General features: G+C 36.8%; 1 protein-coding gene across 1 annotated transcript in view; it reads left to right on the forward strand.

The window, feature by feature from the left end:
• DNER (delta/notch like EGF repeat containing) overlaps positions 1-23199 on the forward strand; it is a 330352-nt gene that overhangs the window by 244512 nt on the left and 62641 nt on the right. Inside the window, exon 8 of the mRNA XM_051983379.1 lies at positions 14683-14907. Within this exon, the coding sequence (XP_051839339.1) occupies positions 14683-14907 (225 nt within the window). The remainder of the gene's footprint in view (positions 1-14682; positions 14908-23199) is intronic.

Consider the following 23199-nt stretch of genomic DNA (forward strand, 5'->3'; position numbering starts at 1 on the left):
AAAACAATTGACACTGCATTTGGTGGGTGGTTTTTTCACCAAGGTACCTTATGCTGATGATATCATGAATCTGTAGCCATATATCTGGATTGGAGTATGTACATATACTCTCTAAAATTCTGTCTTAAGGCTGATTATTTGTTCTTTAATCTCATTATCGAAAAAACATCTATGAAGGAAGGCAATAGTATCTCATATTGTTCAAAGTTTCACACTGAGTAATACAGATTACTGTATTACTATTACTAGATAAGTTCAGTGAATACAGTGAAGTTGTACAAAGTTGTCAGCCTCACTCTCTGTTACTGAATCGTTAAAATTCAGTTGCAGGACAAAATTCAAGGCCATAGCTCTTCAGAAGCAATCTAAGATGGGCGATTGTACAGATAATGGCACATATAAAATAACTGAGCCAACATTGTATCTTAGACAATAATGAAGGAAAGGAAATTCATTTTAGGGCACCTGGGTTAAATTCTTAGCTTTGACACTTATAAAACCTGGAGAAAATTGTTTAAAGTTCTCTGAAACTTGGTTTTCTCATCTTTAAAAAGTGGGGGGTTGAATTAAATGGTTTTTAAGGTTCTTTCCAACTCTATGATCCTGTGATTTTTTTTCCTTTCTAAAAGAAACATACTATAACAAAGAGACCATTAGCCTGTGAGTGTGAGCCTGGAGACTCGAGTTCTTGAACAACGTCTTTCATTGACAGGTTTTGTAACCTAGGACCATCTGCTTAAGTTCCCAAGGTCTCAATTTCATTTGTAAAAAGAAGGTTCTTTTAAACTCTACAACTATGATCCTGTTGTATAGGGCCAGAACTCTGGAGAAGTATACTTGAAACAAGGTGTTAACTCAGTGGAACTGATGAGATGATGGTTCTCTAGTTCACATATATACTTAGTACCTAGTATGGTGATGTAATGGTTCTCTAGTTCACACATACATAATATGCTGTAATGATGTAATTGTAATAGGTATATAAGGGCTAAGAAGGACTGGAAGAGACAGCATGGTAGCTGTCCTGCCTTCATCACTTCTCCACTAAGACCAAGGACTCAGGCTGATCCGGAGGTCCTCCAGAAAGTTAGCCTGAACATTACACCCTATGACAGACATTTTGCTGAACTTTCCAATGAAATATTATAAGATAATGAAGCATTACCTGGATGACTGACATTTTACTTTTAATTTGCTGTTTCAAAGCCCTTCTGTTCTTATTTAACATTATGACACTGTATTAAAGAGACAGACTGCCAAAGCTAATCAGTTATTCATACCACTCCTTAACAATGCTCATTTGCCTTGGAATATTTTCTTCCGGTTTTCCTTGTTTGTTAGTTTGTTTGTTTTTTGGTGGCCTAGGCCTAAAAGCTGCCCCAAATTTTCAGGAACAGTTCGCTATTTCTAGAATGCCCACCAAATAATGGGTATTTAATATTTTCAGCCATCACTCTGACCTACTGCTTATTACTTGAGAACCATCCTTCCAATATCTTCTGTTTCTGCTGATTATGAAAAATATCACTTTTATCTATGATCATGCTATGTCCTTCTCTTGGCTTGTAGAGATGACCGGTTTGTAATCTGGTTGCTTATTCTGTTGCAGAGGTCATCATATTCATGAAGTATCCCCTACCAATATGGCTTTCCAGCAACATCATCTATAACCTAATTCTCCCATATTGTTTTAAAACTGTATTGTAATGTCATTTGGCCATTTATTCTTAATGAAATTGTGGAATAAATATGGCACTTGGAATCTGAAAACTGGAGTTAGAACATTGACTCTTCTGCTTATTAGTTGTATGGACATGGACAAATCACTTGACATCTTTGAGAGTTTAGTGCCTTGAGCTATGAAATGAGCTCTGCATTACTTCTCTTGCAGAGCTGTTTTTAGGGGAAGTGCTTTGTAAGCTGAAAGATACTGTGTATCTACATCTGTATCTGCAGTTCTATATCTAAATTTATATCCCTATATCTCAATTTATGTCTCTATGTCTACAACTGTATCTGAATCTGCATTTGCATGCTTTTCTCTCTCTATAGCTTTATATATCCATATCTGCTCATATATTTTAATTGTATCCACATGTATCTCTCTCCCTCCAGAGTCTAAAATTTCATAATGTGGATGCCAAACCTGTCCTAGCCTTAGTTTTTGCCACTTGTATAAAAATCCCTTACCTTACATTTACCTTTCTGATAATGATGGGTGCCTTTCACATTAGTGAAATTGCTTCCCAAATAACAAGGCAGCCTATTACCAAGTCATATCTGAAGCCTTTTTGGCTTGATAGAACCTGCTGAAAGTACTATTCTAGCTGCAAAACCATCGAGAATTCAGTGTGACTTCCATGACAAGATAAAGCATTGGGAAAGGACTTTAGAAGAGGCTTATTATTATTCTAATGATGTTGTTCCCATGGAACCAACTGACCCCTATAATGTTGTTATACTCAATACTAGGTTTGGGCACAACTAATTGACAGTATTATGTAGAGCAGTGCTGTACATGGATTCAGATGGCAATCTGGACACTTTGACTTTCCTATGAGGAGCAATTGAACCCCATACAATTAGGAGCTATGTAAAATTGGAGAATAAATGTGCTCATTATACTGTGAGAAAACAACCATGTAACTGTATAAATACTCTGTTGTGCTATGTTGTTTAAATGAAATGTAAAGTGCTCCAAGTGTGGGGGAAAGGCTAAGTAAGCACCTTTAAAAGGCAGACTTAGTTGGAGCTAGATTTTAATCAGTAATCTTGAAATATCTATATAAACTAACTTTTTAAAAAGTCCTGGTAATGTTCTTTGTTTTTCTCATCTCTCTCTCTCTGTCTCTGTCTCTCTCTGTCTCTCTCTGTCTCTGTCTGTCTGTCTGTCTCTCTCTGTCTCTGTCTTTGTTTCTGTCTCTCTGTCTCTGTCTCTCTCTGTCTCTGTCTCTCTGTCTCTCTCTCTTGCTGTCTGTCTGTCTCTGTCTCTCTCTCTCTCTGTGTATATGTGTGTGTGTGTGTGTGTATGTTCTTATCTACGTTACCCCAACCACCAAGTGTTTTTCCTTATTTAAAAAAAAATAAAAATAGTCAAATAAAACCAACTGACACAGTAAAATTCTCTGATAGCATATGCAACATTCCACATCCATAGATCTTCACTTCTTTAATGAAAGGAAGAAGCTATATACATAAAATAAGATCTAAAGGCCTTCTGATCTTAAAAGATCAGCTGGAAAATGGAAGATTGAAAATCTGATTGCTAAGATAAATTTCCTGATGGAGGGAGTCACATGGAAATAAGCACTGTTTTATTTTAGCTATGAAGAAGAGAATTCAGTAGTTAGTAGCAGAGAGAAGCCACGTTGATGAAAGTTAGTTCTTTCCTGACTAAAAGGACACATAGACTTAATTTGATCCTTGGGTTAGGTATAGGGCTTATGCAGATCAAAGCTTTTTTTCTCTAAGATGATTAGACCTAGGGTGGAGTTCTTAATGATAGTGGGAGAATTTTTTGTTGCCGAATTCAGAAGAAGTTAAAATATGATCCACAGTTGAACATAAAGCCTAGAAAACTTTTAGTCCTCAGTAGTGCAAGGAAAATAAAGATTGTTTCTTATGTAGTAAGGAAAGTAAGCAGTATTTAATGACCATTAAGCTAAATAATATTTGAAAAGTTTTGATGATCCATAAAATACCTTAAAAAGACCTAAATGTATGTATTGCCTTAAACATTGCTCAGTATCATGTTTTACATTCTTTATGGTAGGGATGGGAAGGGATTAATTATAGAGGTGGATCTGGATCATTACAATCTCAGCTGAATCAAATCAGAAACTCAACCAAAGTCATCCTCTGTAGATGGAGGCCTAATCAGTCATTTTTTCAGGGCACTACCATTTCTCTGGAAGCAATTTCTTGAATTACAGAATAAGTGCTTAAAATGGCACTTTTTAAATAGGTAAAAGAATGTTTTTTTAACCTCATATCTTCTCTCCCATTGGTTGGTAGCGATTGTTCATTCTTGAAGAGGAACAAAATGATATCACTATATTACAGTCACGTTAATGTGTGGCTGATCAGACTAATACAAGCTCAGAATGCTCTGTCACAGGTTGGACACAAATAATCATGAACATTTGAGGTGACTTCTCTAACTTTGTGCATTTTATGGGGCTTTTTTTGAGCTAATTCTTTTCTGCTTTGCTCAAAGAGCACAGCACCTTCTCTGATGAGGGCAAGCCATGCTGGGTGGTCCTGTGCCAGTGTCTCCCATGTCGTACAAATAATTCTAAAGTTTTTAAGAGAGCATTTGAGAGTGTCCTTGTATCGCTTTTTCTGACCACCATGTGAATGCTTGCCCTGTGTGAGTTCTTCATAAAATAATCTTTTTTGGCAAGCATACATTTGGCATTCGTACAATGTGGCCAACCCAGTGGAGTTGCGCTCTCTGTAGTAGAGTTGGAATGCTTGGCAGAAAAGGACCTCAGCGTCTGGTATCTTATCCTGCCAGATGATCTTCAGAATCTTCCCAAGACAATTCAAATGGAAGCAATTCAGTTTCTGGCATGGCAGGATAAGATACATAGCCTTAATCACTGAATGCAATCTAAAACTTGAGAAAGACCTCAGCTTAAAGAGATCTCCTACTACCTCCAGAGCCTGAATCCTATCTTCCTGATCTGTGTCTTACCACTGGACCCAAATGGTGCAGGAGGAGAGAATGAGGCTGGTGACTTTGCACAGTTCTGCCTCACTTAAATCCAGTTCACTCACATGTCAAGGCATCCAGTGCCCTGATATTATTCATCCTCTTTGAAAATGAGGGACAAAGAACAGCAAGTGCCTAAAATAAAATGATGGTAGATTCAGAGCTGGAAGGGATCAACCAGCCCTCTTTTTTTCAGAGAAGGAAATTGAAGCCTAGAGATAGTAGCTGGTCAAATTATTATTTAAACCCAGGTTTTCTGATTCTCAAACCCACCATCTCTCTGCATAATCATTCATGATGAAATTGGTCTGTATAGGCCCAAGACTTGATCTATATAATGGAAAAATCAGATTCCAGACAACCATGAGGGATATTGATTTTTTTTCACAACTGAATCTATGAGTTTTTTATTTCCATGGGCTTTTATTATGGCCATGCTTAAGTGCTCTCTTAATGGTCCAGAGTTTTCACAACACTATAGGAACCTCATGATGTAAATGCTATTAGCATCAGAAAATAGGCCAGTATTGAAAACCACACAGCAGGCCAGTGAAAATGTCAGCTGAGACTTTCAAAAAAATAATGTGCGAATGATGTATTTTTAGTTTGTTTGTTTTTCTTGTTTGCCTGGCACAGTAATTGACTGGTTCCCCATATTCAAATACTGTTAAATTATTTCAGCATTCTAGGATAGGTTCTGGGCAACTAGGGTGATGTGGTATATTAGAGCACCAGGTGTGGAATCAGGAAATCATCCCTATTTGCCTCAGTTTCCTGATCTATAAAATAAGTTGGAGAAGAATGACAAACCACTTTAGTATCTTTTTCAAGAAAACCTTAAATGAGATAGTAAAGAGTCAGACACAACTGAACTAAACAGTCAGTCTGATATTTTTGAGCTTGTCACTTTTATACAGAACCAACCCTTAATAATGATCATTCTAGTAATAGGATATGATGAATATTACCTTTCACCAAGCTAACAAGGGTAGCTAGGTAGAACAGTGGATAAAGCATTGATTGGGCTTATAATCAGGAAGACTCATCTCTGTGAGTTCAAATGCAGCCTCAGATACTAACTGTGTGACCCTGGGCAAGACATTTAACCCTTTCTACCTCAGTTTCCTCATCTGTAAATGAGCTGGAGAAGGAAATGGCAAAGAACTCTAGAATTTTTGCTAAGAAAGTCCCAACATGGAGTTATATAGAGTTGGACATCACTAAAAAAACAACAAAAACCCTTCTTCAAACAAATATGGAGAGTGTCTTTTCTTGCTATGAACTATACTATTTTTATGCAGCTTTGGGACTAATGAACATTTTGACAATGCTAAAGGTGAGTGATTAAAGATAGAAGAGTAGTGGGAGAGACAACCTTGGATCAATGTGACTCAGAGACTGGAAGGGTTAAAAATAAGAAGTGGCTACAAAATTGTGAGAAAAGTATCAAAGAAGCAATTTTCAAAGATTAAAGATATAAATTCCTTGTAAGTATGGATTTTTTTCTTTTGTTCCTTTTGTATCTCCAGCACCTGGTAAATTATCAGGAAAATAGTAGGCACTTAATAAATGTTTCTTGATTTCTTGATTAATCAAAATCAGAACTGGGAGAATAGTTTATGGAATTTGACCTAATCTATTTTAGAAGACAGACAAACTCAAGAGATTTGAGAGCAAACATCTTGGGATATGGCAGGGTTATAGAAGAGCTAGAGCTGTCTCTAAAGAATCAGAACAAATTGGGTTTTCTTTCAGTTCTGGGAGCTGAGACTCTAGCTAGCCTGCTTAGCTGGGCGTGAAAGAAGTGGAAAAGTATATGTCTAAAGAGCAGCCAGACTTTTCTTGTGATTTGGGTAAAGCCAGACAGTGTATCCAGTTCTTGCCCCAATATTCATCATTTTGTAGATCATCTTTGTCAGTGCCAAGAATGTAAGCAATCCTTTTGGATATAAGGCAAGAGGCCAGAACTGAGAAAGGAACAAAGCTTGGAGTAAAGGATTGGAAAGTAGAGAAAGAAATGGGCTAGACATCAGAACATATTTGGAAGTTGATGGTCATAGGATCATACATTTAGAGTTACAAAGCATCTCAGAGCTCATTTAGTCCAATTTCTTTATATGACAGAAGAAAATTCTATCAGAAAAAACAGAGAGAAAGCTTTATTTTAGAATAGAAGAAAATGAACCCGGATCTCCTTTAGTGATTTATCCAAGGTCACAATGGTAGTAAAAATCCAGAAGCAGGATATCTATGTTTAATTCAAAGAATTTTACTTTTTACACAAGATCTGAGAATCTAAAACTAGGTAAGCAGTTCAGAAAGGGGGGAAGTAAATTGATCATCATGACTAGCAGGTATGTCTAAAATGCAGGGATTCTAGAAAAGTTAGAATGGTAGCAAAGTTCAGAGCAAGTAATAAATAGCACAAGAACTCAGGGAGATGGGCTGGGTTTTGGATAGGGTAGGTATCTTACTGGGTAATAGGGACTCAGTATGTGACTAACCTTGTAAAAAGTGGGCAGATACATATTAAGAGTTAGATCAAGCAGGATTTAAATGGGTTGAAAACATGGGAGTGTGGAATAATGGCAAGAGATCTGGAAAAGGGTTGGATTCAAATGCTGATCTATTTATGTATTAGCAAGTATGATCCTGTGTCAGATCTAAATTTGAACTAGAAATGGATGACTTGTCAAAGGATCAGACAAAAAGAGACTGAAGGCATTTGTGTTCCTCTGTACTCTCTAGGTTCTTCTCCCTCAGCCTATTCTTTTATTCTCTTCACCCGAAACTCTTCTTGATTCCTCTCTAAATGTTAAGATAAGTGCACGTTCTTAAATATTTCACCAAGTACACAGCAATGGAATCCACTTCTGATATACTTCCATTTCTAATCCTGGGCAGGTAAAAATAATTAAAAAGCATTTCCTAAGTTTCTGTTATGTGCTAGAAACTGTTATAGGTGGAGAGAAAGACATACCAAAGTGATACAGTTTTAGCTTTAGGGGGGCATATATTCTATTAACCTACATTCTAATTTTAAATGCTGGGGCTGAATTCTTGGTCACTAGAGATTCCAAATACTGACAGTATTGTATTGCACTGCATACATTGTTCTTCGATTTTCTTAAACAACCTCACCCCTCCAACTGCAATATTAACTCTTACTATGAAGTAGTTGGCATCTTTTTATTTTCTATCTCTCAAAGGATAAATAATTCAATCTCTATTCAAAAAGGGCAATATGCAAATGAATTTTGTCATTGCTTTCATGTTTGTACGATTCTTTAAATATTAAAGATAATCTAGTAGAAGAAATATGGAGGCGTTGTAGTCTTTATGAATGGATATGGCTTTCCTACCTCTCACTTTCCTACCTTCCCTATTACTATAGAGGGAAATCCACCTTTCTAATCTTCAGGCTCACAAACTAGAAATGATACTGGACTCCTCTCTGCCATCATTAAGCTGTTTCCAATGTCTATTGATTTCTCATCTCTTGAATATGCCCCCTTCTCTCCTCTGAGACTGCAATCACTCTGGTACAGTCTCTCATCATCTCACAGCTGGGTTCTTGCAATAGACTGCAGATAAGTTTCCCTGCTTCAAGTCTGTCCTCACCCTAATCCTCCATTCAACCACCAAAATGATTTACCTAAAGCATAATAGATATCACCCCTTTATCATCCCCACCCTCCACTTAATAAACTTCATTGGCTTCCTATTACCTCCAGGAGAAAATATAAAATGTTTTGTTTGGCAGTAAAACAAATGTTTTTGTTTGTTCCTTTTTGTTCTTCTTGCACCTTACCACAAGGGTGTGTGGGGTGATCAGGGAGGACTAACACCGTAAGGGCTGGTAAGAGTATTTCAAGGCTATTCCTCCATCTTCAGAGTCTGTCGTCCAACTCTCACCTGTGGCTCCAAGAAGTTGTTCCCATATGCAATGGCCACACCTCAGTAAACCATTTTGGTAGATGTTGAGTTAGGGGGATATCTGCTCCAAGCTTATCAAGATTTTTCTGATGGAATGGATGGATGAGAACAATTTGTTCCAATAGCCATGAAAGTGACTGACACAGATGCTGTAGAGCTCTTAGAGCTTGCTTACACATCAAAGGTGGCAAGGTCATCCACTGCATTCTGGACCATCATGAATCATTCTGATTTTTGTTCTGCGACTGGACATCAGTGATTCTAGAAGAAAGAGTGAGGCTGACAACCTAGTGTAATTCTGCCTCACTTAAACCTATTTCATGAGTAAATCAAGACATTACCCCATGATGTCATAGGTCCTTTTCTAGGAGGCAACAACCTTACTCCTGGACATGTACTCTTTGAACCTGGCCTCCTGATTGTTCCACAAACAGGATGCTCCATCTCTTGGTTCTGGGCATTTTCTCTGACTATTTTCTATGCATGGAACACTATTCCACTTCTGCTCTAATTCCTGATCTACCTGGCTCCCTTTAAATCCTAACTAAAATATCACCTTCTATTTTATGAATAGCTCTCTCCAGCCCATCTAATTCTAGTACCTTGCCTCTCTTTGTATCCTCAGTGCTTAGCCCAGTGCCTAGCACATAGACACAATAAATTGATTCATATTGATATATTGATAAATTGACATCATAACTTCAATCCAGTGACTTAAAAAATTAAGACACTCTAGGCTTAAAGTTCTACTTTTTCCTGATGATTCCATTATTTAAATATAAAAAGATCTTTATCATTTTTTTTTTTTTTTGCCAATTGACCATTTTCGATTGTGGGAGAGCTGTTGCAAAATTTGAAGCTTTTCATTAATTGTTTCTATAAATTGTTATAAGATCATAGATTTAGTTTTGGAAAGGAGTTTAGAGATCATCTGGTTAAAATCACTCAGTTTACAGATGGGAAAACTGAGATCTTGAGAGGTTAGATTACTCACACAGAGAGGAAATAATGGAGCTGAAATTTGAAGCCAGGTTTTCAGTCTACAAGTCCAGAGTTCTTATCCTATATCACATTTTTTTCTCAAAATTGTTGATACTATTTTATTCTATAATGTTCTTCATTAATGTTGCAAGCCTTCTGACCTCAGGTTTATTTCTGACAGTATCTCACTGTTATCATGAGTTCCTTAGTTTGAAATTTAAAATCCTCAGGAAATTTCTTATTCCAATGATACACATGTGTATATCCCTGGGGCTTTTGGCTTCTTCCCATTTGTATGATAAAATAGTTCAGGACCATATTATTTTGAAGTCTTCTCTAACAAATATTGATTAGAATCTAATCTTTTACCAACAGGTCCAAAGTTAGATATAATAAATTAAATGTATTCCTACATTAATCTACATGATTCTTGGGTAGATTTTTTTTCCATAGCTGTTCTTTATTTACTTTTTATTTTAAACCTTTAGTATTTCATCCTCATTCGATTCCTTTCCTTCAATCAGTTGTTTCTAATCTCTTGGCTGCTAACATTACTTCAATGTGACTTGAGATATAGTTTTTCTTTCCAGCCGTTTTTCCTTCTCTCTGAGATATTTCCTGTTGTTGCTCTGTGATTGCATATTCCCTTATGTCTTGAAATGAACCATTCTCTTTGTGCTGCACAATTCTCTCAGCAGGATGTTGCATATATAATAGGAAAATACATATCTTACACTTATTTTCAAAGCAAAGAATTTTAAATATCTTTATGTGATTCCCACCTCCCAGGAGTGGGGAGATGAATGGGGTCTGTTCTACCCTTGTAAATAAGAGAGGAAAAATCCTTTTTGGGAAATGGGGACATGGTCTAATCCATAATTGGAGACAATGAACTAGAGCCAAGCCAATTTCATTTGGAATACTTTATCCAAGGGGAGAGGTAGGAGGTGGGAAGCAAATACAAGACAGAACTAAAGCCAGGGAAATTAAGATGGGATTGAGAAGAACATCCTATTAAAGAGAGCAATGAGCATCCCTAAAATCTGTCCTGTGGAATTTCCTTGTCTAAGACAACATTTTATTAGGGCAGCAGCTCATTGTTTCTTTTAGAAATGTTACCTCTATTTATATGCATTCCAGGTCTATTATTGGGACACCATCCAAAACACTGCTGCATTTCTCATTTTAAATTAAGACGTTTAGGAAGTGGTGTACTATTGTAGAAGATTGGTTTTAGAAGAGGAATCCCCAATTTCACGTTTTGTCTCTGACAAGATTTGGAGCCAGAGCTTCCCCTTGTCATACGAGGAAACTGTCTTGTGTCTGATGTAGTTTTATATATAAATTCTGCATCAAGGATCTGTGGTATCATTTGTTTTGCTATTTCCTATACAAACTCAGATCACAGTCCTCCTCTAAATTAGGAGAATGGTCTTTGTGAGTTGTCTTAGCAATAGTATCATTACTCTCTAGTTGGCTTTTTCGAATGTAGCTAGGATATTTTTCATAAAAGTCACAGACTGACAGTTGTAACTGAAATTCACCTGACTGATGAATCTTTTTTATTCACAAGGTTCTACAGGCTTTCCTTAAAACTTGTAATGGCATTCTATATTTTGCACTCTTTATAGAAAGTAAATGCATTTTGGGGATGCTGAATAGACAGCCTCCTTACCATTGGACATGTACTCTCTGAATCACTAATGGTAATTGTGGGGTACAATACCAGTCTCTTCTCCCAGTGTCACAACTTTAGTCTTTTAACTAAAGGGGTCATGTAGATGACTCCCAAACTTGAGGTTACTCTTAAGGAAGATTGCTTACAAAGTTGCTGCTGCTTTAGAAATTTCCTTTCTTTGCATTGAGGTCTAGGTTCTGTGATAAGACAGTGTTTCTTCCTTTTGCATAGGAGTTTAGGGTTCAGGTACACTAGTGATGTATACTTTCTCTATTCTCTTATCTATGCCATGTGCTTCTGTAAGAACTTTTATGAGGGTCTCTTCTATTGCAATCTCTTGCACCAAGAGAGTCCATTATGAGAAACTCTCAAATGAAGTTAAAAAGGACAGGTGGGAAAACTCACATTTGAATTTCTCAAAAGTAAGTCATGATTATACAAAGATATCATTAGATTATGTCTTTTTCTCATGATTGTGTCCACTTAGCATCAAAACATTTTGTTTGATTTGATCAATTCAGGAGCATATTATTTTGAAATTTTCTCTAATAAATATTGGTTAGAATCTATTATCTTTTACCAACAGGTCCGATGTTAGATATAACAATTTAAATTTATTCCCACATTAACCTACATGATTCTTGGGTAGATTTTTTTCATAGCTGTATTTTACTTTTTATTTTACAATTTGATTTTTACAATATTGTATGTATATGTATTGTATGCATACTTTTACTTAATAATTTATCTATCTTTCTATATTCATCTATCAATTCTCTATCTGTTCATCTATCTATCCATTAATTTATTCATCTTTCTCTCTTATCTATCAACCCATTTATTCATTAATCTCTCTTATCTGTCTATTCATTTATTTATTCATCTATATCTGAATATCTGTCTCATCTTTGTCTCTCTTTCTAGGTGTTGGACAAACCAAACAATAAGTAGATTGAACTAATTTTTCACTTTTCACTTGGTGCATATGTATAGGAAAGAGATTATTAAAATTGGGCTATTACATCCTGCTTTTGAAATTATTCTGCTTGTGAAATTTCCTAAAGAAGTATAATAAAACTAATAGGATTATCAAATGGTGGTAGCCATATGTGTATCTTGTTTTCAGAGAAAAATGGCTACACCTTATAAAGGTTGCTTAGTGGTAAAATCATCCTTCAGAGAATGTGCTTAGAAATTGATAGCATGATAATTTACTGGCCTACTCCCCAAACTTTAATGCTGGGAGCTTCATAAAATCCTTACAGTGCCAGGCTTTGTATCTCCCCATCAGAAAAATAGCAAGTCTTTTATGCCAATGTGTATAGCAGAGAGAGGAAGTGAATTTGTATTTGATCCATCTGTTCTCCACGCAGCCGTCTACATTTACTATCACCGGGAGCCTTGAGTGAGAAGGGTGAGATGGGATTCAAGCTGAGATCAGGAAAATTAAACAGGAAGCCAATAGACACAATATGAGCAACATTTTACAAACTGTTTTTCACTTAATTTCTGAAGCATTGATGATTTGTAGTCCTCTCAGTCCATTTTTTAACAGCATCAGTTAAAAAAAAAGCTGAACTTAGAGCATGCAATATTTAACTGAAAAAGATTTTCTATAAGAAAACACTTTAAGGAAAAAGCCTGCTTTGCATTAGTTAGATAGTCTCCTTTTTCTTATTAATCAAACAAACACAGCTGGTAGAGTGAAGTTGATCACTACCTCTCAAAGCCAGTCTCACAGAGCTCTGAACAGCACTGTGCTTCAGTGTCTGCTACACTTCCTCTGTGCATTTGACCAGAATTCCTAATGAAGAAGGTGGGGTATCCAGGAACAATGTCCTTCTGCTTGGGGATGGGATTATTGGCAGCCCTGTGAACTTCACTGAGATCTGGTTGGTCCAGGTGGGGTGGGCTACTTCTAACCAAACTTCTTGACACATAAGAAGGAAAAGAATGTTGTATAGGGAAGAAAAATATTAGGCTAATGATGAGACAACTTATTCCTAGATCATCCTATTTCTTAGTTGTGTGGTTTCTTTACCACTCTGGGCCTGTTTTAGCTTCCACAAAATAATGGATCAGACTAGATCACTGTTAATACTTCTAGATCTGCATTATGGGATCAATTCAGATCAGAGATCTGATTCTGATGGACGTATGTAGAGGTTCACATGGCACTTGAGGGTTAGAGCTCAGACTTGAAGCTAAATCTTCTTGATTCTAAAATTCTATAAGAAATCAACTTCTATTTGGTGGAATATTTTTAATCCTCAAAGGATTTCATCATATTCTCTTTGCGTATCTTAAAGTACTATACTTTATTTTTATATTTATATTTTTATGTATTTTTTATATTTTTGTTATTTTTATATTTATGTATACTAATAGGAATATTTACAAAGCACTTAAAGGGGAATGTGAATGAATTTCAGAAGATTTTTTGAAAATGGATGGAGATTATTTTCACTAATCTTTAATTTAAATATAGAATGTTCTTCAATTATTTGAAAACATTATTCTAAAAAGGGATCCACAGGCTTCACCCAACTGCCAGAGGAGTCCATGACACAAAAAAGGCTATGAACCCCCACATTAAAGTTTATAGATTCTTCCTTTACACTAACCCCATGAATCAAGTAGTATACTATTCCCATTTTACATGGAAGAGAACTGAGATTCAAAACAGTTAAATAGGTTATTTTTATGTGTTTACTATGCAGCTCGTGTCATTTGTAAAGCATTTAGTATGCACAAATTACTATGCTAAACATTTTCAAATTATTACTATTATTATTTTTTATCTTTTATCTTTGTGAGGCACTTGGGATTAAATGACTTGTTTAGGATCACAAAGCTATTAAGTGTTAAGTGTCTGAGGTCATTTTTGAATTCAGGTCTTTGAAACTCTCTATGCTCTATCCACTGCACCACCTAGCTGCCCCTCAAATTATGTTCTTATTTAATCTTAGAAATAACCTTGGGAGGTAGGTGCTAGATTATTCCCACTTTACAGATGAGGAAACTGAGGGAGAAGAGATTAAATCACTAAGTGTCTTAAGCTGAATTCTAACCCCGGTTTCTCTAATTCCACATCCAGGGCTCTCTCACTATTCTACCTAAGTGCCTCAGAAACAGGGCTTGAATCTATATTTTGAGACTCACAGAACTATGTGGCTTCCTCTGTATCTCTGATTATTTGACTTTTTTTTTTTTTGGTGGAACACTACAGAAACTATCCATACAATGGAGAAAAGACAGAAAAAAATATACAAACTCTTTATTTTAATTGACATGGTCTGAATTTATCTATTTGAAAATTTATTTGAATTTCTAAAAGAAAAAAAAATCCATTTTTTTTTTTTGTTTCTCCTAGAATATTCCGGACCATCTTGTGAAGAGAAAGTGGATCCGTGTGCCTCATTGCCCTGCCAGAATAATGGGACGTGCTATGCTGACCGGGCTCACTTTACCTGCAGCTGTAGTGCGGGATTTACCGGGCCCACTTGTGCGCAGCTGATCGACTTCTGTGCCCTGAATCCTTGTGCCCATGGAACCTGCCGCAGCATTGGGACGAGCTACAAGTGTCTCTGCGACCCTGGTTTGTATTAGCTTCTTACACATCTTAGAAATTTCAATAATGTCTAAATCATTTCTCTAAATAAAATGAACACTTCCCTTTCAGTTGGCATTTAATAACAAGTGAATTCTGGCATCTTTTTTATGTCAGAGATAATATCTGATGTAATAACAGAAGTAATAAGTTCCTATTCTGGGTGTCCTTTATACTGAATGAATACTTCCTACATTCACACGATATATATGAAATGTGTGTGTGTATACATATATATGTATATATATATATTCATATTTATAAATGTATACATATATAAATATATAGGTTGTATAATATGTATGTATATATATGTGTGTGTGTGTATATATACATGTATATATGTATGTATTTTCTTATATATTACAGGTAACAAGCTACAGTTAAAAGAGTCAGGAAAACATAACTTTAGGGTCTAGCTGTTAGGTAAGTAATTGAAATTCTCTCAGCCTCAGGCTTCACATCTGTAAAATAGGCAAGGTAACTACACTCCCTATCTTCCGGGAGCCACGTTTTCTTTATGAAGCCCTTAGAGAGAAGGGTCAGATAATGGAATACTTGCCAATCTTTGATCCTTCCATTTCCTTCCTAAGCTTTCTAAAATCTTCATTTAATCTTCATTTAACATTTAGTTAGAGGGGTTTTAGGAGATAGTGAAAAAGAGGGATGGTTTGGAAAAAGATGATAAAGAGTTTAGTTGTTGTTAAGAATCAGTTGTGATCGTGTACATGGAAGCACTCTATATCTATACAATACTTTAAAAATAGTCCTAAAATATACCTCTCAATGTTATTCCTTAATAATAAAGGAAGGCCCTATAATGAGTAAAACATTCAATTTGAGTCCTAAGAAATTTGAATTGGATCCTTGGACTTTAGCTGGACTGTTTACTATATTTGCAAATTTGGACTTGTTCCCCCATCTGGGACTCATCTCACTCATACTTAATATGAGTAGGTTTTACTACATGATTTCTAAAGTCCCTGCCAGATACATCTTAGGGTCCTATGAATAGAATCAGGAAAATAACAGTAGAGTAACATTCTGCAGTCAGAATGAGAATTTCATTATGAAGATTCATCCACCTACAGAACAGGTGAGTTATAAAGAAAAATGATATTATTAGTAACAATAATAAATCAGAACCTCTTAACATTTTACCACGAAACAGGATTTCTTATAGGACAGGATTTATATCTTAAATCCTATGCAAAAATAGTGTTTATGGGTATAGAGAATTTGATTGGAAATTAGACAGGGTGTGAGTTTAAGCTCTGTCACTCTTGGGGCATGTCTTAATTTCTTTTTTTTTTTAATTTCTTTTTTAATTATAGCTTTTTATTGACAGAACATGCACATGGATAATTTTTCAACATTGTCCCTTGCAATCACTTCTGTTTCAACTTTTCCCTTTCCTCCCTTTATCCCTTCCCCTAGATGGCAGGCATCTCATACATGTTAAACATGTTAAAGAATATCTTAAATACTATATATGTGTACATATTTGTACAGTTCTATTGTTGCACAAGAGAAATTCGATTCAGAAGGTAAAAATAACTTGGGAAGAAAAACAAAAATGCTAGTAGTTCACATTCATTTCCCAGTGTTCCTTCTCTGGGTGTAGCTGGTTCTGTCCATCATTGATCAATTGGAACTGAATTGGATCTTCTCTTTGTTGAAGATATCCACTTCCATCAGTATATATCCTCATATAGTATTGTTGTTGACGTGTATAATGATCTTCTGGTTCTGCTCATTTCACTCAGCTTCAGTTCATGTAGTTCTCTCTAAGTATTCATCCTGCTGGTCATTCTTACAATAATATTCCATAGCATTCATATACCACAATTTATTCAGCCATTCTCCAGTTGATGGGCATCTACTCAGTTTCCAATTTCTAGCCACTACAAACAGGGCTGCCACAAACATTTTGGCACATATAGGTCCCTTTCTCTTCTTTAGTATCTCTTTGGGGTATAAGCCCAGTAGCACTGCTGGATCAAAGGGTATGCACCGTTTGATAACTTTTTGGGCATAATTCCAGATTGCTCTCCAGAATGGTTGGATTCGTTCACAACTCCACCAACAATGTATCAGTGCCCCAATTTTCCTGCATCCGCTCCAACATTCATTATTATTTTTTCCTGTCATTTTAGCCAATCTGACAGGCGTGTAGTGGTATTCTTAATTTGCATTTCTCTGATCAATAGTGATTTGGAGCACCTTTTCATATGAGTAGAAATAGTTTCAATTTCATCATCTGAAAATTGTCTGTTCATATTCTTTGACCATTTATCAGTTGGAGAATGGCTTGATTTCTTATAAATTAGAGTCAGTTCTCTATATATTTTGGAAATGAGGCCTTTATCAGAACCTTTAGCTGTAAAAATGTTTTCCCAGTTTATTGCTCCCCTTCTAATCTTGTCTCCATTAGTTTTATTTGTACAAAAGCTTTTTAATTTGATATAATCAAATTTTTCTATTTTGTGATCAATAATGATCTCTAGTTCTTCCTCCTCCACAAGTCTGAGAGATAAACTATCCTATGTTCTTCTAATTTATTTATAATCTTGTTCTTTATGTCTAAATCATGAACCCATTTTGATCTTATCTTGGTATATGGTGTTAAGCGTGGGACTATGCCTAGTTTCTGCCATACTAGTTTCCAATCTTTCCAGCAGTTTTTGTCAAATAGTGAATTCTTATCCCAAAAGTTGGGATCTTTGGGTTTGTCAAATACTAGATTGTTATAGTTATTGGGCATGTCACAATTCCAATAAGCCTCAGTTTCTTCACATGAAAAGTAGGGATAATAACATCTGTAGTACACCTCACTAGGTCCTTGGGAAAAATCGCTTTATTTATTATTATTAATAATTATAATATGAATAATAATAATAGCAATAACAATTAGTATTTACAATGTTTTGAGGTTTGAAAAGTACTTTACAAATATTTTATTTTATCCTCACAACAGCACTGGATGGTTGGTGCTATTTTTATTCCCATTTTACAGATGTGAAAACTGAAGCAGAAAGCACTTAAGTGACTTGCCCAGGGTTACTTGCTCGTAAGTGTCTGAAGATGAATTTGAACTCGGTTCTTCCTAACTCTAGGTTTAGGATGGTAAGACCTCATTGCTTCTTATGAGGAAGCTGGTCTAGATTATTTCAGAGATCCCTTACAGTTCTAAATCTATGAAACATGAAATAACATAAGGTTTGCAAAACACCTCAGAAACTTTAAAGACCTATATTTATGCATGATCAGGCACAGTCCAAGAGTCTCTTGGCATAGAATTCCAAAGACCATGTCACCAAGGGATTCTGGTAAATACTTTGAAAAGGCTCTTTAGGTTGGTGCTGTCCTAGAAACTGTCCTGGATCAGGCATTGTGTGAGAAAAAGGCACCTTAACTAACATCTGGTCTGAATTACCAATTTAGGAGATGACTGTGACAAGTCTCGCAATGCACCGGTTCTGGTCTTAATCTCTTGAAGCATGTAATTGTTGTACCACTTTTTTGCATAACAGAAGAATCCCATGAGAACAGGTTAAATTGGGTATCAAGCTGGAGAGCAACATACACAGTCATCTTTATGGATCACTAACACATCCAATTCCATAATGGGGCAGCAGCCTGGAATCATATCAAGTTGATAATTATTCTATATCTGACACACAGAAAAAAATGCCTTTTTGATTACAGAAAGTCAGATCTGCCAGGCGCTCTCTTTTTCAAACCTCATTTTCAGGTTATTGAACGAGAGATTTTGATGGGATTTTAATATTAAGTAATAAAATGTCAGTGCTGTATAATCACCCTAAGGTCCTTTCTCTCAAACAGCCATGTTAATGGATGGGCAATGCATATTCTAAAAAATTTACAGGTTGGAAGCACACGGCCTTAAAAAAATTACAGATGGTTGTCTCCTGACACTGAAACCGAACACTGAAATGTGCAAGATTCGTGTGCACAAATTTCAAATCCAAACTGTTGGATTGGCTGTATGGCATGAATTTAAAATGAAACAGTAGACATATGGAAAATAATTCCCATGGTCACATATAAAATTGTGGAAATATGAAAGGTGTGGTTTGGTTATAATTGAAGATAAGCATTTAAATGCCTCCTATATGTAAGGCACTTTAAAATTATTATCTCATTTGTTTTTCACAACAGCTCTGAGAGGCAGGTTCTGTTATTTATTCCTGTAATTGAGGAAATGGAGGCAAACAGAGGTTAAACGACTTGCCCAGGATCACATAGCTATTAAGTGTCTGAAGCTGAATTTGAACTTAGAGCTTGATGATTTCATTTCTGGCATTGTATCTACAGCACTACCAGATTAATATACAGAGAAATGCCAGAGATAGTGAAAAAAGAGCTGAGAATCAATTTCCTCCCCCCCCCCCTTCCTTTTTTGCATTTCTCCATGTTTCCCAACCATCTTGATTTCCTTGATTCTGTAAGCTGCCTTTTTCACTTAAAATTTTATAATTAAATTAGAATGATGTCTTTCAGAGGACAAGGAAGCTGTAACTGAAGAATGTTTTTGGAGGGTGTGTTTTCTCTGGAATTAGACAATACCTGTGATTTCATTACTGAAGAGAACTATCCATGAATTCACTCCCCTACTACCTAAGGGTAAAGGGGGACAACTTCTCTGCATCTTGGTGCCTTAGAGAATTTCCTGAAATATGGAAGGTTGTCACTTGCCCAGGGTCACACAGTCAATATGCATCAGGAGAGGCTCTTGTACCTAGATCTTCCCAGTTCTGAGGTCAGTTCTTTATCCACTATGAAGTGCTGCCTGTGGGTGTTCTTGATGTTTCTGACAATTTGGATAGGTGGTGCAGAAGCAAAGGGATTATCCAGATGTTCTTTTATGCTTTCCTTCCCAGCAGAATGCAAGCTCTTTGAGGATGCGGGTGATTATATTTTTGTCTTTGAATCCCCAGTGCCTAAAACATTGTCTAGGACACGGGGAGCATTTAACAAATCCTTGTTGAATTAGACTCTCTAACTTGTTTGAGGAAAGGGAGCTTTTGAAGATCTTCATTGCTATCATTTTTGTGTAGGTCAATCATTTCAGTGGAATCCAACTCTTGGTGACTCCATTCCAGGTTTTCTTGGCAAAGATCCTGGAATACTTTGCCATATCCTTCTCTACTCATTTTTTCCAGATGAGGAAACTGAGGCAAACAGGGTTAAGTGATTTGCCCAAAGTCACACAACTTGGAAGTGTCAGGGTGGATTTGAAATCGTTGATTCCCATCACCTAGTCTATTTCTAATAATGTGATCAGGGTATCTTTATCTCGTCATTGTTAGAAACAGGTAACACATTAGGCTTCTTCATTGAGAATGATGGATTTTTTTCTTCTGAAAAGGTTTCATGTGTGCGTAGCTTCAGGAATTTGTACCAGGTTAATTTCTCCTTTTATATGTAGGACACATGGTTGCATAAAAGGACCAGCCAGGTCATGTCTTGGTTTCCATTGCCATTACCCTCTTCATGGGAGCCCAGAATTAATGGCTCAGCTTTCCTGCTTTTTGATGAGATCCTGCTGGCTAAAATCCAATGCCTATTTAGCACAGCTGTATGGAAATGGAACTCTTGCAATATCAAGAAACCTTGGCTGGGGAATGCTTTTATGATTCCTTTTTTCCTCCTAGCTAAGTCTAGGGGGCATTTCTTTTAGCATATCAAACAGAAAACTCGATCCATTTTCTCACACAGGATGTTGATACCTGTATTTGTCATGCTCTAAGTAAAGCTTGGTGACATCTTTTGCCTCTCCCTTCAGTTTATCCTTAAAGATGCAACAGCAAGTTTTAAACATCTCTCTCATGCTCCTCAGATTCTAATAAGGTCATTTAAGCCCAGGTGATGGTAGCTTAAGTTTCAAATTCTTGCCTTTACTTTCAAGGTCTTAAATAGGTCATTGGTGACTTGGCTGAAAGACTACCTCACTCCTTAGTGTTTGTATATCCCCTGGAAAAATATACATGAGTCATTCATTGTATTTGCTTCGAGTCTGCTTTTCTTGTTTTTTTTCTTTTTCTCACATTATTTCTTTCAGACATTTTATATGCCAGCCAAACTCAGTTACTGGCAGCTCTTAAACTCTTCATCGTATCCCTTACCTCTGTTTCCTCGACTGCTGCTTCTTCCCCTCACTCCTTTCCCTATCTCACCATGTTTCTCTGAGGAGGGGGATATACCTGCTCCTTAGTCCTGTCTCAGCATCCCTGACTTCTTTCCAGCTCAGCTTCGGTGATGCCTCTGGAAGGCAGATTTGCCTCCTGCCCCTAGTTGCTACCTGTCCAATCTCTCTCTCCTTCTATACTCATGAATATCCTTATAGTGCAATGAATGCTCCTTGAGGATAAGGCCATTATCTTATGATCCCTGATCCCCAGTTAATGCCTTGTATAAAATAAGCATTAGTAAATATGTGTTGGATGAAGTAGAATTGGAATACTTCAGGAATCCATTTATGTGGGTATCCCTTATGTCAGTGCAGATCACAAGAACTCCCTACCTCAGCAGCTAAGAATACTCAGTAAATGATGGCTAGATTTCGGTCTTATTTCTCTAGGAACTCAGCTTCTTATCAGCAGACTTATAGAACAGTAACAGACTACTTGAACCTCTTCCAAATTGATAGGCCCTGCCAGAGCTTATGGTTCAGTGGGAAATCTTTGAAGAAAATCACTCATCTGGGGATAGATGAAACTGCAGAGGGAGGGAGAGGGTGAGAGAGGGAGAAGGAGGGAGAGAAAGAGGAGGGAAGGAGAAAGAGAGAAAAGGAAAGAGGGAGACAGGAGAGGGGGAGGGAGAGGGAGAGGAGAAGAAGAAAGAGAAAAAGAAGAGAGAAAGAGGGAAAAGTAGAAAGAAAAGAGAAGAGGGGGAGAGAAACAGAGAAAGAAAAGAGAATGCAGAAGAAGAGAGAGAGGAGATAGAGAAGAGAGAAGAGGGAGGGGGAGAGAAGGAGAAAGGGAGGGAGATAGAAGAAGGAAGGAAGAGAGAAGAGGAGAAAGAGAAAAGGAAGTGAGAAGAAAAGGAGAGAGAAAAAAGAGGAGAGAGGGAAGGAGGGAGAGAGAGAAGAGAGAAGAAACAGTGAGAGAGAATGCAGAAGGGGAGAGAGAGAGAGAGAGAAGAAGGAGGGAGAGACAGAATGCAGAAGGGGAGGGAGAGAGAGAAAAAGCAGAAGGGGAGAGGGAGAGAGAGAAAAAGCAGAAGGGGAGAGAGAGAAGAGAGAAGAAACAGTGAGAGAGAATGCAGAAGGAGAGACAGAATGCAGAAGGAGAGAGAGAGGGAGGGAGGGAGGAAGAGAGGGGGAGAGAGAGAGAGAGAGAGAGAGAGAGAGAGAGAGAGAGAGAGAATAAGAATATGCCTTTTTTCTCATTGTATAAAAGATATTCAAGATATTTGTTTGCTTACTTATTTGTTTGCTTACTTTCCTCCCCCAGTTCTAGGCATTTTCATTTACTGTTCCTCATGCCTTTAATTCTCTCCTTCTTCATTTGCCTCCTAGCTTCTTTGTCTTTTAAGTTTCAGTTAAAACTTGATCTTCTACAGGTCCCCTGATCTCCCTTTTTCTCTGTTAACCACCCCCTTCCCCCCTCTGCTGATTACTTCCAACTTCTGTCTTTGTCTTGTTTTAAGGTTGTTTTATCCATTGTAAACTTCTTGAGACCAAGGACTGTTTTTTGCCTTTCTTTGTGTCCCCAGTACTTGGTGCAGTCTACTAGCAGGCATTTAGTTAATGTTCACTGATGAGTGACTGACTTACTGCTGCCATCCCTTCATCCCTTTTTTGTTCTTGTTACCATCTTTGAAATTGAGAGGTAAAATTGAGACTAGTGAAAAGAACACTGGTTTTGAATTCAGAGAAGGCGTTTTCACGTGTCACCTCTAATACTTAATACCTAACTGAATGACAATCTGTGATTTTTATAAGTCACTAAGCTCTCCCTCCCCTCAGCTTCTCCATCTGTAAAGTGAGGGGTTGTTCTATGACATTTGAGGTCCCTTCCAGGTCTGCATCCAAGGTCCCTAGTTCCCTTTGACTTTCTCCTCTGATTTCTTTGTTTAATTATAGCTTTGGTATTTAGCCACACACAGTTATCTCCAATCATTATTCTCACTCAAGGATCACTTGATCTCCCAGACCTCCCGTTAGAGACCTTGTCTCCCCATTCATTGTTGATAATATGACATCTGCCAAAACCCATTTTCTATCAATGTGAATAGCCGATTAGACAACCCCCA

Source organism: Antechinus flavipes, chromosome 3, assembly GCF_016432865.1.
Source record: "Antechinus flavipes isolate AdamAnt ecotype Samford, QLD, Australia chromosome 3, AdamAnt_v2, whole genome shotgun sequence".
Classification (NCBI taxonomy): domain Eukaryota; kingdom Metazoa; phylum Chordata; class Mammalia; order Dasyuromorphia; family Dasyuridae; genus Antechinus; species Antechinus flavipes.